Source organism: Phaseolus vulgaris, chromosome 7 (genome assembly GCF_051622355.1).
Source record: "Phaseolus vulgaris cultivar YP4 chromosome 7, ASM5162235v1, whole genome shotgun sequence".
Lineage (NCBI taxonomy): Eukaryota > Viridiplantae > Streptophyta > Magnoliopsida > Fabales > Fabaceae > Phaseolus > Phaseolus vulgaris.
The window spans coordinates 44913465-44931214 of NC_143504.1; the positions used below are offsets into that span (position 1 = coordinate 44913465).

At 36.0% G+C, this 17750-nt stretch overlaps 3 protein-coding genes across 3 annotated transcripts; all 3 read right to left on the minus strand.

Annotated features, from left to right (window-relative positions):
* Positions 1-7490: 7490 nt before the first annotated feature.
* On the minus strand, positions 7491-8610 carry LOC150025945 (uncharacterized). Its single transcript, XM_090305056.1, has 2 exons — positions 7966-8610; positions 7491-7885 (listed from the first exon to the last, which is right to left on the minus strand). Exons 1-2 carry the CDS (start codon positions 8470-8472, stop codon positions 7529-7531), a joined length of 864 nt encoding a protein of 287 aa, XP_090161182.1. The 5' UTR covers positions 8473-8610; the 3' UTR covers positions 7491-7528.
* On the minus strand, positions 8479-10003 carry LOC137829299 (uncharacterized). Its single transcript, XM_068636103.2, has 3 exons — positions 9869-10003; positions 9013-9437; positions 8479-8941 (listed from the first exon to the last, which is right to left on the minus strand). Exons 1-3 carry the CDS (start codon positions 10001-10003, stop codon positions 8479-8481), a joined length of 1023 nt encoding a protein of 340 aa, XP_068492204.2.
* A 1262-nt stretch (positions 10004-11265) lies between these two features.
* On the minus strand, positions 11266-16021 carry LOC137828839 (adenosine kinase 2). The gene is made up of 12 exons (XM_068635573.1): positions 15774-16021; positions 15487-15540; positions 13554-13600; positions 13395-13426; positions 13216-13317; positions 13073-13140; positions 12841-12917; positions 12652-12749; positions 12505-12575; positions 12357-12423; positions 12072-12255; positions 11266-11697 (listed from the first exon to the last, which is right to left on the minus strand). The coding sequence occupies exons 1-12, from the start codon at positions 15854-15856 to the stop codon at positions 11555-11557; spliced, it is 1026 nt and encodes a 341-aa protein (XP_068491674.1). The 5' UTR covers positions 15857-16021; the 3' UTR covers positions 11266-11554.
* Between the last annotated feature and the right edge of the window lie 1729 nt (positions 16022-17750).

Genomic DNA, 17750 nt, shown 5'->3' on the forward strand with positions numbered 1-17750 from the left:
TTGTTTTGCACCCTTTCTTTTACTGCAATTGACCATTTTCATGTTGGTATCAGAGCTCTTCTTTGAAGAGCTTTGTTGCGCTTCATCTATGATCTCTTCTTGATTTTGTTTCGCCGTTCTTTCCTTACTTTCTTTTTCTTTTTCACTCTTTCGCTTCTCCTCTCTTTTTCTTTTATTTCTCGTTTTCTTGTTCTGTTTTTTCTCTTTTACTCCTTCTTTGGTTTCTTCTGGACAAATTTTACTTTCGGCATGAAGAAGGAAGAGGAGGAATCAGCCCCAAATTATCTATATCTCCATCCAAGCGAGAATCCAGCTACTCCCCTTGTCTCGTCGGTGTTGGACTCTGGCAATTATCATTCATGGAGCCGGTCGATGCTCACGGCGTTAAGCGTTAAGAATAAACTCAAGTTCGTAGATGGAACCGTTACACAACCAGCAAAGACAGATTCCACATTCTCAACGTGGAATCGGTGCAATAACATGGTGGTCTCGTGGTTGTTCCACTCTGTTTTCGTCCCTATCTGTCAAAGCATCGTCTGGATGGACAGAGTTGTAGAAATTTGGAATGATCTCAAAACAAGATATTCTCAAGGTGACATCTCACGCATCTCTGACCTCCAAATGGAGGCATCCTCACTAAGCCAAGGTGAGCTCTCAATCACCGACTATTAATTAAGGGTCATCTGGGATGAGTTAGAAAACTTCAGACCCGAATCTGTTTGCATCTGTAAAAATTGTACTTGCAATATCTCCTTTGTTGTCTCTCAACGAAAAAGGGAAGACCAAGGCATGCAATTTTTGAGAAGTCTAAATGATTAGTATAACAATGTTAAATCCCATGTCCTTTTAATGGAACCTGTCCCACCTATATCAAAAATATTTTCTTTAGTAGCCCAACAAGAACGACAATTGAGTAGCAATGCTTTGATAGCTAATATAAAGAATGTTCAGCCCATGGTAAACAAGAGTAATGTGCAGTCTTCTGTTGTTTGTTCTTTTTGTGGCAAGAGTGGTCATAATGATAGTGTGTGCTTTAAGAAACATGGTTTTCTAAATCAGGATGGAAAAAGGGTCAGTCATAATAGTAATAGAAAGGTTTGCACACACTACAATAGAACTGACCACACTGTTGATACATGCTATAAGAAGCATGGTTACCCACCCAATTACAAATTCCAAAATGGTAAGACTTATTCTGTCAACAACATTGTCGCTCAAGAGGAGTATGATTCTAACAACAATGAGAATGGCGATGCTCATTTTACTCATTAGCAATATCAAATCTTAACCAATCTTCTCAAGCAAGCAAACACTTCTACTAGACAAGTTCAAGTGAATCAAGTTGGATCCTTTGCTGTTGATACAAGCCAACAAGACCGGGACTTTACCTCTGCAAGTAACACACATACCTTAAAAAATCCTTTACTAAATAAATATACTTGGATTTTAGACTCTGGAGCAATAAATCATGTATGTTTTACTTTATCTGATTTTTCCACCTATCATCGTATCAATCCTATTCTCATAAAATTACCCAATGGCCACTATGTTACATCAAATTACTCTGGAACTGTTAATCTCAATTACAGAATTAGTCTTACAAATGTTTTATATGTTCCAACTTTTTCTTTCAATCTTGTCTCTATATCCAAACTTACTTCTTGCCTTCAATGTGATTTAACTTTCTGTTCTAACAAGTGTATCATACAGGACAATAGAACCAGAGACATGATTGGTTCAGCTGATTTGATTGGTGGCTTATATTGTTTAGATAGATCTATTACACAACATGTTTCTCCTTTCTTGAATTGTGTAACTAAAACTGTTGGCATCAAAGATTAGGTCATCCTTCTGATGAAAGACTAAAGATTTTACAAACCTATTATCCTGATATATTTGTTGAAAGGTCCTATTTTTGTGATGCTTTTCATCAAGCTAAACAAAAGAAACTTCCTTTTTCTCTTAGCACTACTGATTCTGCTCACATATTTGATTTAATTCATATGGATATATGGGGTCCTTGTTCTGTTATCTCTATGCACGGTCATAGATATTTTCTCACTATAGTTGATGATTTTTCCCGCTTTGCTTGGATTTTTTCTATGCAAAATAAGTCTGAAGTTAGAGCTAATGTTGTGAGTTTTATTTCTTACGTTGAAAACCACTTTCAAACAAAAAATCAAATCTATTCGTACTGATAATGGTGTTGAATTTATGATGAAAGATTTTTTTGCTTCAAAAGGCATTTTACATCAAACTTAATGCATAGAAACACCCGAGCAAAATGGTATTGTTGAACGAAAGCATCAACATATTTTAAACATTACAAGATCTCTCCTTTTTCAATCTAAACTCCCTGCTAATTTCTGGAATTTTGTTGTCCAACATGTTGTTTTCTTAATTAATTGTATTCCTACTCCTTTTCTCAATAATGCAACACCATATGAAAAATTGCATAGAAAGTTGTGTGACATTTCTGACTTGCGTATCTTTGGTTGTTTGTGTTATTCTTCTACTCTTGTTGCTCATAGAAAGAAGTTGGACAATCGTTCTGTTCTTGGTGTCTTTCTTGGTTTTAAACCACACACCAAAGGTTTTATTTTTCTAAACTTAAAAAGTCACAAAATTGAAATTTCCAGGAATGTTATTTTTTATGAAAATTGTTTTCCATATCTTTTGAAAAATGAAAAAGATCCCAGCATCCTTTCCCTTCTCATACCACAACATTATGCTCAAACTTATGATGATATAAATATGCATAATGACCATGGTTCTCCTAATAATAATGATGATGATCTTTGTGTTGATAACAATGATGTTCCTGTTGCTACCCTTAGAAGATCTGACCGTAACAGGAGGATGCCAATCTATTTGCAAGATTTCTAGACTAGCAGTAATCAGGCTAGTACCAAGTATTCCATACAAACTTTCATTAATGTTAATTCCTTATCCTCTAATTTTGACATACCATAATGTCTCTTTCTTGTCATGATGAGCCTCAAAACTATGAGGCTGCCATTCAGAATCCTCTTTGGGTTCAGGCAATGCAGAATGAATTAGCAGCCCTTGCAGCCAATCAGACATGGAGTAATACAGATCTTCCCCCTGGAAAATCTACCATTAGTTGTAGATGGGTTTACAAGATCAAATATCACTCAAATGGTACCATAGAACGACATAAAGCCAAGCTAGTAGCAAAAGGCTACAACCAAATGGATGGCCTAGACTTCTTGGATACGTTTGCACCAGTAGCAAAGTTAACCACTTTAAGGCTTCTCCTGGCTCTTGCTACAACAAAAAATTGGGATCTTAAGCAATTGGATGTGAACAATACCTTCCTTCATGGTGACTTAAATGAAGAAGTTTACATGAAGCTTCCCTCTGGTTTTCCAGCAGCAAATAGAAATAAAGTGTGCAAACTTCAAAGGTACCTTTATGGCCTCAAGCAAGTCGGACGCCAATGGTATGCCAAACTTTCTAATTTCCTCAAATCACATAACTATAATATCTTTACTGTTGGCCACTCCCTTTTCTTGAAACATGATGGAGAAAAAATAACTGCACTCCTTGTCTATGTGGATGCCATAGTCTTAACTGGGAACAACCTCGCTTCATCAACATTAAGAATTTAGGGGATCTTACATACTTTATTGGCCTAGAAATTGCAAGGACACAACACGGGTATCCACCTTAGCCAGCGAAAATACACCTTAGATCTCCTTACAGAAACTGGTATGCTTGCTTGTGCTCCCTCTCTCACACCCATGGCACATACTCTTCATCTTACTGTTGATAAAGGAGAAAGGCTCAATGAAGAAGAAGCTACCTCCTATAGAAGATTGGTAGGACGCCTCATTTACCTTACCAATACACGCCTAGATATTGCCTATGTTGTCAACCACCTCAGTCATTTTGTATCTGCACCTACCAACATTCATTCTCAGGCAGCTCTCCATGTTCTCAAATATCTAAAGGCCTCTCCTAGTGATGGTCTTTTTCTCCATAACAATACTCCTATACAGATCAAAGCGTACAACGATTCTGATTGGGCTACTTGCCCCGAGACCATAAAATCCATCACGGGTTTCTATATATATTTGGGTGAAACTTTGATCTCCTGGAAATCAAAGAAACAACAAACAATTTCAAGAAGCTCCTCTAAAGCTGAATACAGAGCATTAGCTGCCACCACCTGCGAAATTCAGTGGCTTGTCTACCTTTTACAAGATCTTCAGATTCCCTTCATCCAACTTGCTCTCTTATATTGTGATAGTCAGTTAGCAATCCAAATTGTTCACAATCAAGTTTTTCACGAACGAACAAAGCATATAGAAATTGAATGTCATGTAGTTCGTGAAAAACTCAATCAAAGACTAATGAAGCTGCTCCCTATCTCCTCTTCCATGCAAACTGCTAATTTTTTCACGAAGCCCCTTCCGCATAACATGTTCAAGACCTTATATTCCAAGCTAGGAATGAAGAATATATATTCCCAACTTGAGAGGGGATGTCAAAACATTATTTTGTTACTGCTGTATTTTTGTTACTGCTGTTATTCTAAGTGTTTTTTTCTCTTTTCTGTTTTTGGGCCCTTTGTGGGTCTTTGGACTTCTACTAGTGCCTATATAATGAGTGCTTCTTCCTGCACCTCCATCCCTTCTTCAACCACTCCCATAGTAAACTTGATTTTACTATTATGCCCCTCAGTAAAATAATATTAAAAAATTAAAAGTAAACCTAATTTTACCTTTCCACATTTTGTTTTAGCACTTTGCCTCCTTTCAGCCAGCAGCAGAAGCACAGCGGCACCCACCCCTCTCCTTCAAAGAACCAACACGTTCACCTCCTTTTCTTCAAACCACCAACAAACGTTCATCCTCTCCCAACAGCCTCCATCCTCCCCTTTAAAGCAGCACCACTCACTTCCATTCTAAACTCCAAATCATTGTTCAAGCATTGAGCTTCTTCATCCAACACTGAAAAGGTTAGTTCTGGATTCTTTGTAGAGGAATTGTTTTAAAGCATGCATTGTCTTTGTTCCGCATCATACAGATTCTTAAATCCGGTAGTGTGTAGGTAGGTTTCGTATTTAATAATCTGGTAGTCTTTTTCTATAGTTCCAAATTGTGTGAGTTCCGGATTACATAGGTTTTCAGATTAAATAATCCGGTAGTGTTTAATTAGTTCCGGATTATATAATCTGGTATGTGTTTTAATGTCTCAGATTATGTATTAGTGTTGTTGTTTAAGTTGGTTTCGAATTAGGTAATTCGGTAGTATTAATTTTAGGATTTCGGATTAGCTAATCCGGAAGTGACTTTTTTTTGGATCCGTGTTTAGTTTATTTTGTTTCCCGTTGAAGAACTTTTTTTAGATTATGTGTCATGGTTCACCTATGACAGATATGGCTAAAACAAGAGATGGTGGATCTCAGGGTCATGATCGAACAAGACTAACGACATCCGTCCGTAGAAGAGATCGAGGTGTTGTGGAGGAAAGAATTGGTGTTGATGTTCATATTGATAATGACAATCAACAAGAATTACATGATGATGGGCAAGTGGACCAGGGAGAAGGGTTTCCTGGAGGACCTTCTGATATGTCTTTGCTGGTAAATTTTGCTGACCATGTTGTTGTTAAGCTTTGGGAGGGTGAGGTAAGAACGAAAAAACCTTCAATTAAATTGTCTTTGTTAACTATTGTTTAAATTGATTTAATTATATTAAATATATACAAATTTTGTATTAGGATCAGGGACAACTTAAATTGGTATCCCACAGTAGGAAATTACGTAAATTTGGGATGTCTCATGCTGAGATTGAGGTTCTTATTCAAAATTCTGAATTATTTAGTCTGTGCAATATAAGCTATAAGGTGGGGGACAAGGGGTTGATTTCAGCCTTTGTTGAAAGATGGCATGCTGAGACAAACTCCTTCCACCTTCCCATAGGTGAGATGACCATCACACTTGATGATGTGTCATCTCTTTTACACCTCCCCATTTTGGGTCAATTCCCTATGTATGTGCCCTTAGAGTACAACGAAGCTGCAACTATTTTAACTAAGTTATTAAGGGTTGAGGAGGCTCGTGGGAAGGTTAAGATGAGGCAGCGTTGAGGCGTCCACGTACGATTGAGTTGGTTTCGGATATATATGTGGAATGTTGCGCTCAAGAGGCTTGGAAGTGTGCTGCTAGAGCTTACTTGTTGCATGTGGTTGGATGCACTATTTTTGCAGATAAAAGGGTCACATTTGTATATGTTTCGTACTTGTTGTTATTCAACAATCTTCGTATGTGCGGTGGATACGCATGGGGAGCAACAACACTTACACATCTATATGAGCAGTTGAGGGATGCCTCCTACTTTAACACAAAGCAGTTGGGCAGTTATGTGACACTTGTTCAAGTATGAAACCATACAAATAATTAGCAATCACATGTTACATTCCATAATTTTTTGTATTAAATATTTTATAATTAATATGATCGAATTACGCAGGCATAGATTTATGAGCACTTCTCGGGCATGGGAAGAAGGGATATTAATCCCTCATATGAGGAGGTACATCCACGGGAAGCACGATACATTGTTGCCCATCGATTGTGCGGTTGGTGATGTGCGGTGCAGTTGGATGGGCTCACACACGATGACGTCATTTGGACTCCATATGAGGACCACAGATTGAGCAGGCCATTTGAGACCATTTATTTATTCTCGGGTCACCTACGATTGGGCAGCTTATCACAGAGACATATGCCCGAGCGTGTGTTGTGCCAATTTGGCTTCGAACAGAGCATTCCACCATCACCGATGCCGACTGAGAGTCCTGGTGCACATGTCATTGATCTAAGGTGGTTGCAATTTGATCACCACTTGGTGACAGGTTTGACAGCTGCTTCTAGTCCATCTGCATGTGTTCCTGAGTACATGTCTTGGTTCAGGACGGTGTCACACCCATACATTCGCAGAGGTGAGCTTGGAGATCGACCAAGTGTTGTACCACGTCGTCGCCTTCTTAGTCCAAATGTTGAGCAGGCAGGTCTCTCATCTCAAGATGAGCGTGCACATTCGGTAAGTTTTTTTTTTTATTGTTATGTGATTAAACAATATATTTGAGAAGTTTAATTTATTTTGAAGTTGGTGCAGGGTATATTTAGGCACATTGTTAGTATTCTCCAACGCATGATAGATTGTCGTTAGGTCACTGAAGGCACTGACGCATATGAGAGTACAGAGGCAGCACTGCATTTAGCCCGAAGCGTGACAGATGACGGGGCGGTGTACACTAGACGATCACGTAATGTTCGTGGACGTCGTTGATATTTTTTTATTACATGATTGTAATAATAGTAACTTTGTATGTGTACAATATGGTTTAATTAATTTATGTTGTGGTGTTTGCTATTTTATTTTTATCTGACATAAACACGAATTCATTATGAATCGGAACTGAAGTAATAAATTATGAATCAGAAGTTAAATAATAAATTATGAATAAGAACCCCACATAATAAATTATCTCTACATCAATCGTCTCCAAGGTTCACATATGTCAGACTAATACTAATTAATTGGGTAAAAGATTGCATCCGACCAACGTAATATGATGACCATAACCTTGCCTCTGGGTAACAATGTGTACACCATAAAATGTTTGCGGTAGGTATGGGACAATCATCAACCATTTTTACCTGCACAAAGTGTGAATCATATACATGACCAATACATAGTAATCGGTGTAGACTAACATCGGTAGGGGGTGCAGTACGCAATGGGAAAATAGTAATATTTTGTTTCAAAGACAAACAGACTAAGATATTATTGTATCTGCTTGCTATTAAGTATCCCATATCTGGTATTGTCATCCATTTGTCAACACTAGCCTGCAAAATACAATAATGAAATTAGATAGCATACAAGTTCAATTAATCAATGCACATGACTCTTTTGAATATACACTTACCACTAACAACTCATCCACTAGTAGGGATCTCTTGATATGTTCTACCCGTTGATGACCACCTAACAATGTTGCGTATTCTTCACGCCACTGAAATATTTCTTTGAATAAATCCATTCTGATAAGTGGCCATGACTTTTCACCCATCCCCAGCAAGGAGGCAATAGCACGAAACCCACAATGTTCATCCGCTTTAACATCTATTACATCCAAAATATAAGGGTGACATTTCGGATGAAATTGATTAAGCATGGGAATTGCATTGGTGTTGGCCGTCACCTTAACCTTTTCCTTAGGAGTCTTCAAAGATGATGAGCTATCGTTTATAATATGGATGCGATCTACATGCTCAAAATATGAAGGGATGTGTTTTGTAGACCTTTGAAATTTGTTTGCTTGACTCTTTTGGGATCCTTTTGTCTTAACTACATTAAGTGGTGCACATAATGTTGTCATGTCTGGGTAGGCAATTTCAAGCAACTTGTTTTTAATTGTCACTTTGCCGCACATGTCAACCTATTTGAACCGGGATAGAATGACATCCCATTCTTGTTGAATTGACAACTCAGATGATGAATCACATTCAAATAAATCTGAAAAGCTTAGTCTCGTCCACATAACATGAACTTCATTAAGAGGAATGACACACATAGCATATCTGGCTAATTCACAAGCACATGATAATCCGTGAGTCCGTCTAAGTACACATCCACAACATTCACTATCAAACCCCACATCATTGACCCGATCAAACTCTTCAGCAATGAGAATCAGAGCATGTCTAGATACAAAGCCAACCAACATTTTATACAACTGCACATTGAATGTGTGTCCTATCACATGTAGACTCATTTCAAAGGATGCCTTGATTTCGTTATGTTGAAGTATAATAACATGCTTGATAGCATCCCAACATGAGCACAAGTCTCCCATGTTATTTTGTAATATTCGTTTCAAAGACCAATGAGCTGATTCAACCCTGTATAAGTATAAAACATAAAACAATTAGACGTTATACATGTTCTAAACAAAGTAAAGGCATTGATATACCTGTTTGATGTTGTATTTCCTAAATGCATTAATGAATCTGTCCAACACTTTACAAATTTTTCTTTGTGCGGAATAATCCATGTGTTCTTCACATATTCAACAAGTAATGGCCACGGTGAAAAAATAGTTTCAAAACTTTTAATAAACTCATCAAATTTAGCAATATATGTACAGTCAATGATAGTCCTCCATGAATCCATCACAACTTCCCAAGCCTCGACAGAATCAACCAACATTTTACACTTTGCTTTAACATTCTTATTGATATGAAACCGACAAAGAAGATTTCTTGCTTTAGGAAACACAATATTGATGGCATTCATCAAAGCAAGATCTCTATCACAAACAATGACTTCAGGCCCCACATGCGATGTCAAAAGTGACCCTCTAAATTTTTGTAGTGCCCATATGAAGTTCTTTTCCTTCTAGCTAGATAAGAATGCAAAACCAGCAGAAAAGGGCAAACCTGTACAAGTCACACCAACAATCTCAAGCAAAGGCAGTCGATATTTTTTTGTTTTGTAAGTTGTATCCATCAAGAATACAATGTTAAATGCATTCAAAAGTTTCACAGCATCAGGATGAGTCCAAAAACCATCATTGTACTTTCTGTAACTACCCCCCCCCCCTTTTCACAGCCTAACAAGACATATGTTTTTCTCCCTTGCTTTCCATTTGCTATGTCAGACCTAATAATAACAATAACAAAACCAAGTCTATAAGCAACCCTACGGACCCATTCAAGTAAGTCTTATCGTGAAGGAAAAACCTACACAAAATTATTCCAACAATATTACAAAAATCACTTCTTCAAATTATAAAGCAATAAACATAAATAGAATGAAATTTTATTCACCTCATCTGTTGTAAAATGAGTACCATAATCCTCTTCAACTAATTCATGTTGATGCACATAATTCATTAATTCTTCCATATATATCATTTCTACTTCATCCGATCTTTTTGTAATCAATCCAACCTCCATGTCCATACTTACACCTTCATTCATAAAACATAAATTTCTATTTTATTCTAATTTTCATAAATTCACACAAGTATGCAAAATAAAAACAACATTCAATTACCCTTCCGGATTGTGTAATCCAGAAGTCAAATAGTACCTTCCAGATTAGATAATCCGTAATGAATTTCACAACTTCAAAGTGACTTCCGGATTGTCTAATCCATAAGTCAAATTAAAACAACAAATTGCATTCTGGATTACATAATCCATAAGTCATACACAATTCGAAAAAGTGAGTATGTTTGTTCCGGATCCGGTATACCTCCAGTTTAACTAATCTGGATTACTTTAAAGTTGTCTTACAGATTGTAAAAACATTCCAGATTATAGGGGTGGATAACATGAAGTTCATTGCTTAAATTGTTACGGATTATACAATCCGGTGATCTAGCAGATTAACCTAATCTGGGGAAATAAGTGTTTAAAGCACCGAAGACTTACCTTAAAATGACGACCTGAGAATACGAGTCGTGAAGATCACCACCACAACAATACTGTTGGCACCACCACCACGGTTACCACTGACACTACCACTACAAACACCACTATCACCACGACTACAACAACAGCAAGCACCAAGCACCAAGGACCAAACACCTTCGTTTTCACTACGCGAAAAAAGGTTAAACAAATTTTCTATTTTTATCTTTTTTACTAAAGGAATTTTAAAAGTGTATGGAGGTGGTTCAAGAAGTGATGAAAGTGCAGGAAGAAGCACTCCTATATAATTTTTGACTCTTTGTAAGCACTCTTATATTTCTTAGGGATGAAAGTGCAGGAAGAAGCACTCCTATATAATTTTTGACTCTTTGTAAGCACTCCTATATTTCTTTTCTCTCTCAAAGTTTCTTCTTGTTTTGGCACCTTTCTTTTAATGCAATTGACCATTTTCATGGTATATGTTTAAATTCAAGCATTAAGTCCGCTTATCACTATTTGAGAATCCCTTTCTTTTACAGAAAAGAAATAGCCAAAAGTAAAAAGAAAAAAAGTAATATAATGCATTCGTAAATTAAACTCAATCTGCCATTGTCTTTCCAAACTAAAATTTAGACTTTCCAAGTTCTTAAATCAACTCGCTAGTTCACACATGATATAATCCAAATACTTGAATCATAGACTGCGTTCCTCGAGTAAAAAACACAACTACGAAATGCGAACCAGTTAAATATTATTAAACAAAAACAAGTGAAAAAACAAAACAAAAAGGGAAAAAAAATAGAAAGATGGGATAACAAACAGCATAATTAATACTCAGGTGCCCTGATAGGGATACGAATATGTTATAAAATGCAACCAAAAAGGAAAAATAACGATCAGAAACAGCAATATGAGAATTGATGCTTTGATCGAACTTCAAATACATAATATACTTATTCTCGTTTTATCTCTTCCTGCGACCTTTTCACGCTATTTTCCCTAATCGGGGATTCAAAAAACCCACACCAGTTAGAGTGAGGCTATTAAAATCCTTCTCAACGATAAAAAAATTCATAGTGGCAGAAAAGGAGGAACCACTCAATGAAAGTCAGGCTTCTCCGGGTACGTGCAGCCAGGCCTTTGGATGATAACGTTGGCTGCATAACACCCAGCCCTCACGCATTCTTCAAGGGGCTTCCCCTTCACCAACTGTGAAAGAAATCCTCCAACAAATGCATCTCCTACAAAACCAAAACCAAAGTACATTATCAATTTATCAAGTTTCCTCAAACATTTGAATAAACAAAATCACAATCTAGCATGCCACTACAAGGATGCAATATCTATATTCCTACCACAAGTATTTTAGCAGGAAAGACTATTGGTTGAATCTTTCTAAAAAACATAATATGTATATTTATGGTATCGTAATAGTGAATTTTTAATAATTATTTAAAAACGACACTTATTTACAATGAAGAATAAGAAAGAAATACAAAACATAGAGAAAGAGCGGAAACTATAACTTGCACGCATTTAAAACAATTGCCCATAAACTCAATTGTACATATAACTTTCCTTAACGTCTAAACACTAAAAGCGAAGAACTGTGTACCTGCTCCATTTGTGTCAACTAATTTCTCTTTAGGTAATAGTATGACAGGGTACAATTTCACTTTCCCATCCTCGGCAACACAGACAGGATCTGCACCTTGTGTGATAACGGTAATCCTTTTATGTGTTCCCGATGCCTTTGGCAACTTGGAAATCTTTAAAGCTATTTCCTCCACATTATCAGTCTAGTCAGGAAAAGAGTCAAAATACATAATAAGTAACAAATTATAACTTCAAACAGAAACTGCAAGCCTTCCTATCTTCTGAGTAATGAATGAATGATTACCTCCCAGCCTTGAACTTTAGAAAATGTTCTTGCTTCCGTCTCATTTCCAAAAACATAATCCATATATCTGAATCCAAGAATGTACATCGTTAATAAAATCAATATGTAAATTTTTCTTTATTAAAATTAAAGAGAGAAGGATACTTACGGTAGCACTTTCACCAGTGCATCCTTGAAGAACTCACAGATAAAGGGAGCGGAAAGGTTCATCATGAAGGTCTGCATTCATGAATGGAATACTTATTTTTAGAAACTGCTAGTAAAATGAGAAGGACAAGTTCGAATCATATCTAACCTTGCTATTTGCAGCTGCGTGTTCAGCAACTAATTGAATGGAATCAGGGGATACAGTGAGGAAAAAACCAGAAATATAGAAGTACTTGGCCTTTTCAACTATTCACAAAACAAAACACACGATAACAAATGTCGGTCATCTGAATTATTCAGTATATGAGATAGAAAAGGACAATACATCAACAAGTACCTAATGCCCAATTTTCTGGTTTGATCAAATGCTCCGACTTATAGCAATTTGCAGCAGATAAGTTAGCAACGAGTGACCTGTATTAGATGCAATCAAATAGGAGGCTTCAAATACTTGTTTTACGATCAAATATATGTTAAGCTGAAGTATACTATTTAAAAAAAACATAAATATAATTATTGATTTCTATAATAAGGAGAATAGAAACTCAAGGAAAGTTTGACCGTCAGACCTTTCACCACCAACCACACAAACAGCACAAGTTCCCGTAGGTGCAGTATCGATTTCATAGTAGTGAACCTGATTGTTGAATGAATAGAAATTTAATTTCAGAAATGAAATTCTAAGCGACAAGACAATCAAAGATAAACTTACCTTTACACCATCAAGTGAACATCTCTTCTTCATCTCCTCCCCAAATTTGTCCTTTCCTATGCAGCCTATGTAACCTGTGGCATTAGGTACTTGAAGCATCCACTGTTACAAGGTGAAGGCAGATGATTAGCTACACAACTACTGCAGACTCAGCTCACTACATAAAAGAAAGAACATACCTGAGCAACCCGGATTGAATTCTGGGTAGCACCTGCCGGTGAGAAAATTATAAAAATCGTCAATATGAAATGTGCACTTTCATCTCTATTATTTCCCGCTCTTTTAGTAAAGCTAGAATCTGTGACTAGAAATCCAATAATTCGGATCAAGTGTATTACCTCCAGCAATGTACTCCACATTAGATTTGCTAGCCAATTCATCATACCTGAGATGATTGCCAGATCATATGAAAATTTATAAAAAAAACTTATCCTAAAAAGAAAATATCCTCCAATAAAATACTAGCCCAGAAAATAAATGTAGTAAGGAGAGAAAACTAAAAAATCTTTCTAGATGTGGAGGCTGAATATCTAACCAATAATTACATCAAGTTCTAATTTACAAATTTTCTAAAAATATGTACATTGAGTATTTAGTAAAAGAGATAGGTAAAACTTTTGATTTTCCTGAACAACATTCTAGCATAAAGCATTAGCAGAGGGCAAAACGGATAAGTGGGTATAGCGGTTTTATACATCCCAAGGACTAGAATCACATCATATTAATAATATTTATATGAAATTAGGAAAATGCCACAGTAACAAAATAATTTTAATACATCCCAAGAACTTGAACCACATCATATTAATAATATGTATATGAAATTAGGAAAATGCCACACTCAGCCGAGCCAAAATAAGAGTAGGTTAATAGAATCGCCAATCAACCAACACAAATTCCTTTGTCTCTCATGTGTTTTCAGACAATAAACATTGATAGTAGTATATATGAATCCAGCTCAACTTTGGAGTATAAAAATTAGCTGAAAAAACTGCCCGAAAGCTGAAAAACTAGGCTAAAAAATTTGGTAAAACTAGCTGATCAACAGGTTGAAAATTGTAAAATAACAATTAAGGACATGATTAATTATTGACAAATCTAAATATTAGGTAACTAATACATTTTCAATAATTATAATTTTTTTTAAAAAAAAATTATGCGATTAAATTTCAAGTCATATTTGTGTAACAATGTATTCTTCAATATAATTTAAAATAATTATTATTTCTCAATAAAAAAAAAATTATTATAAACAAAATTAAATAATTGAATCGTTGAAACAATAGTAAACACGTATAACATTAAATCAATAATCCAAAAAAGTGTAACAGTAAAACAATAATCTAAAAAAATAGTCATATGGGGTTTGAATATTAGGGTTTTCTATTTTTACGGTAAAATGGTAAAAATATAATTTCATCTGCATACATTGTTTTGAAACACTAATATATGAGTAGCTTGTTGCAATAAGCTAAAAGGTATTAGGAAAAAAACATTGTCAAACACAGGAAATAATTTAATCAAAATTTCATCTACTAATATTATCTATAATCCAGATGAAATGTTTAACCAAACACACTTGATTGGGAAAGGTATAACAGTTTTAAATCTTCATACAAATTCCCCTGATTGTTAAACCAAAAATGCATTTAATGCTTATATGTTTTCAATATATTTCATAGATTTAATTTCCGAATTAAGCCTTTCTTTATATATAGAATCAGTATTAAGATGTTTTATTGTAGTAGAATAACATTTTTTGTTTTTTTTAAGAAGCTTTTTTTCAATAGTTAAGAGAAAAGCAATTGTAATAAGTACTTGTCTAATTCACAGCTTCCTGGAAATATTTATAAAATAAAATAAAATCATTTTCCATAACTCAAGTCATACCGACACCTAATAAAGTAGGAAAAATTACAAAAAAAAAAAAAAAAAAACTGAAGTGCATGAATCCATAAACTTGAGTTCAATAATCTCAAACTCAGTCCACTTCAAACCAAGCGTGAATGTACGAGTAAAACAACTCTTACTTTACAAATCTCTTAACTCTAATTTTCGTAAGCACGTGTTTTAACCTTTTTTACCCGAAAAACTGATTTGGCATTTAAAAGAGCTTTTAAATGTGTTTTCATAGAAACATTTCACTCACTCAACCAACGGAAATGAAAGAAACAAGGCCTCAGTTGATATACGCAGAACGAATAACAAATTCCAGTGGCTACGCGAGACACAAAGTTGCAAAGATACAAGAGAAGAGGAGAAAAATCTTACATAGGCTTGTGCTTATCCTCAGCAAGAATCGCATCGTTCAACTTGATACCGTATCTGTTACACAAAAACAGAACAATAAGCGTTAGATCTGATCCGTCGCATCTCATTTTCTTTCAGATTTTGACAAATCAATCACGCAATCAACCTCTCCAACACTCTTCTTCTCAGTTCTAAGCTCAGAATAGCAATATTCCGCAACACATCATCATTAATAATGAATAACCACTAATATTCTTATCCGTTAATAATAATAGTGGTTTAAACATAAAGAAATGTGAGGAACCAACCTTTGCAAGAAATCGTCGTCGACGATGGCAGAGATGTCAAGGAGAGGGTTACACATTCCGAGGAGAACGCCGTCCAACTCCATTGATGCGAGAGAGGAGAAAATAGAGAGAAGAGAAATGTGAGAAGTGGTTAAAGTAGGAGTGAACGAATGAGATGCAGATCTAATATTGTGAACATATGGCTTTCTTTTATAGGCGCTTTCACACCTTTTTTTTTCGCTTTTTTTTTGGGCTAACCGGGCTTTGTGGGATTGGTGGGATCGCACGATTAAGGGAGTTTTATTACACTGTCAGTAGAGAGTGAATTAAAGTATTGGAACTATATGACAAAATTAATATACAAAATTTATTGAGTTTGATTTTTATGTTCTGTATAAAATATTGAAATCAGAGATTATACTAGTAGATACTATAATTAAATATCAGACTGTGCACGATTATGATTTCCTAGAAAATAAAATATAAGAAAGTGGAAATATTAATTATTACAAAAATAATGTAAAACAGCATTAAACAAAAGTTATTAAATATAACCTCATTTTTAAGAATATAAAGTTTTTTATGCTCAAAGCATTCATTACAATCCATCAATTTTCATGCAAGGTCATTTTGTATTAATTTTAACAATGTAGAATGATAAAATAAATATAACTTTTTAACTAAAATATAATTTTAATATAGAATTTTTGTTTTTTTTTATGTTATTGTGATGTTTAGATCTGCTACCCTCACCAATCCCCCGGTCCCAATACACCAACCAAGGTGGGACCCAAAGCGGAAGTGTATGGCGCACCACACAAAATACCCTAATTTTCAATTCGTGGGTCACTATTTTGTGTTTAAATTACTACTGCTATTACTATTGAGTACCTAAAAATCAATTGCATTTTTTTGTCTGTGAAACAAAATTCAAAATGAGAATGATTTAAAATTACAATGGCCGTTAACAAGACATCACATACCACCAACTTCAGCTATGACTAACCGTAGCAGTATAGCACCTACCACAAACATGGAATTCCTTTGGAAGAAGAAGAAAAAAGATAGAGAATATATATACTTATACAAAATCTACTAATAATAAAATCAATTACCGTCATGGATTTCTCAAATGGTCCATTGGGCCTCTCTCTTCTACTTTTTGATAAAAAAAAATGAGTGTTGCTGCAGTCCCAGAATCTACCTTGTTCCTGCCGGTTGATCAGATTGTCCTTCGTGCGTAGCTAAGACCTGCGTATCAAGGACTCCTTTCTTCCTCGTTCCCAAACCTTCACCCTTCGTCGCCGTGAATACCTGAAACAGAGAGAACAAAGGGTGCCCTCGCGACCGTTTGCACTCCGACGCTCAAGTCAGTAATGGCAGTAAACACCGTGCACCTCCGTATCGGAACACCGCAACTACGATGTTCTGAAGGTGCGTAACTGTATTCCAATTGTATTCTCTCTCGTTCTCAAGTCACTCGTGCGTACAGTGTGTAAGCACAAAATGAATAGAACGTGCAAAGCGTCCCCACTAAGCCTTTCAGAAAGGCTTATTACCTTTGGCTTTCATGCTTCTGCCACGTGTTTCCTCATGACTTAAGCGTAACTCAGCGTGAACCTTGAGAAGTGCGTCTTTGGGGTCGAGGCGGGTAAGTTTTTTAGGCGGGTAAGTTTTTGAGTTTTCTGCTCATCGAGTGGGGAATAGAGGCGAACCCCGACAAGTGTGCGGCGATTCTAGCAATGAGGAGTCCCGCCTCGATGAAGGAGGTGCAGCAGTTGACAGGGCAGATGACCGCTCTGTCCAGGTTCGTATCCGCTGGAGGAGACAAGGGGCATCCTTACTTCCAGTGCTTAAAAAGAAATAGTAGGTTTGTATGGACCGAGGAGTGCGAGGCAGCATTCCTCAAGCTCAAGGAGTATCTGGCGGCTCCTCTCGTGCATTGTAAGCCACGGACAAGTGTGCCCCTCCAATTGTATTTTGCGGTAACCGAGTGGG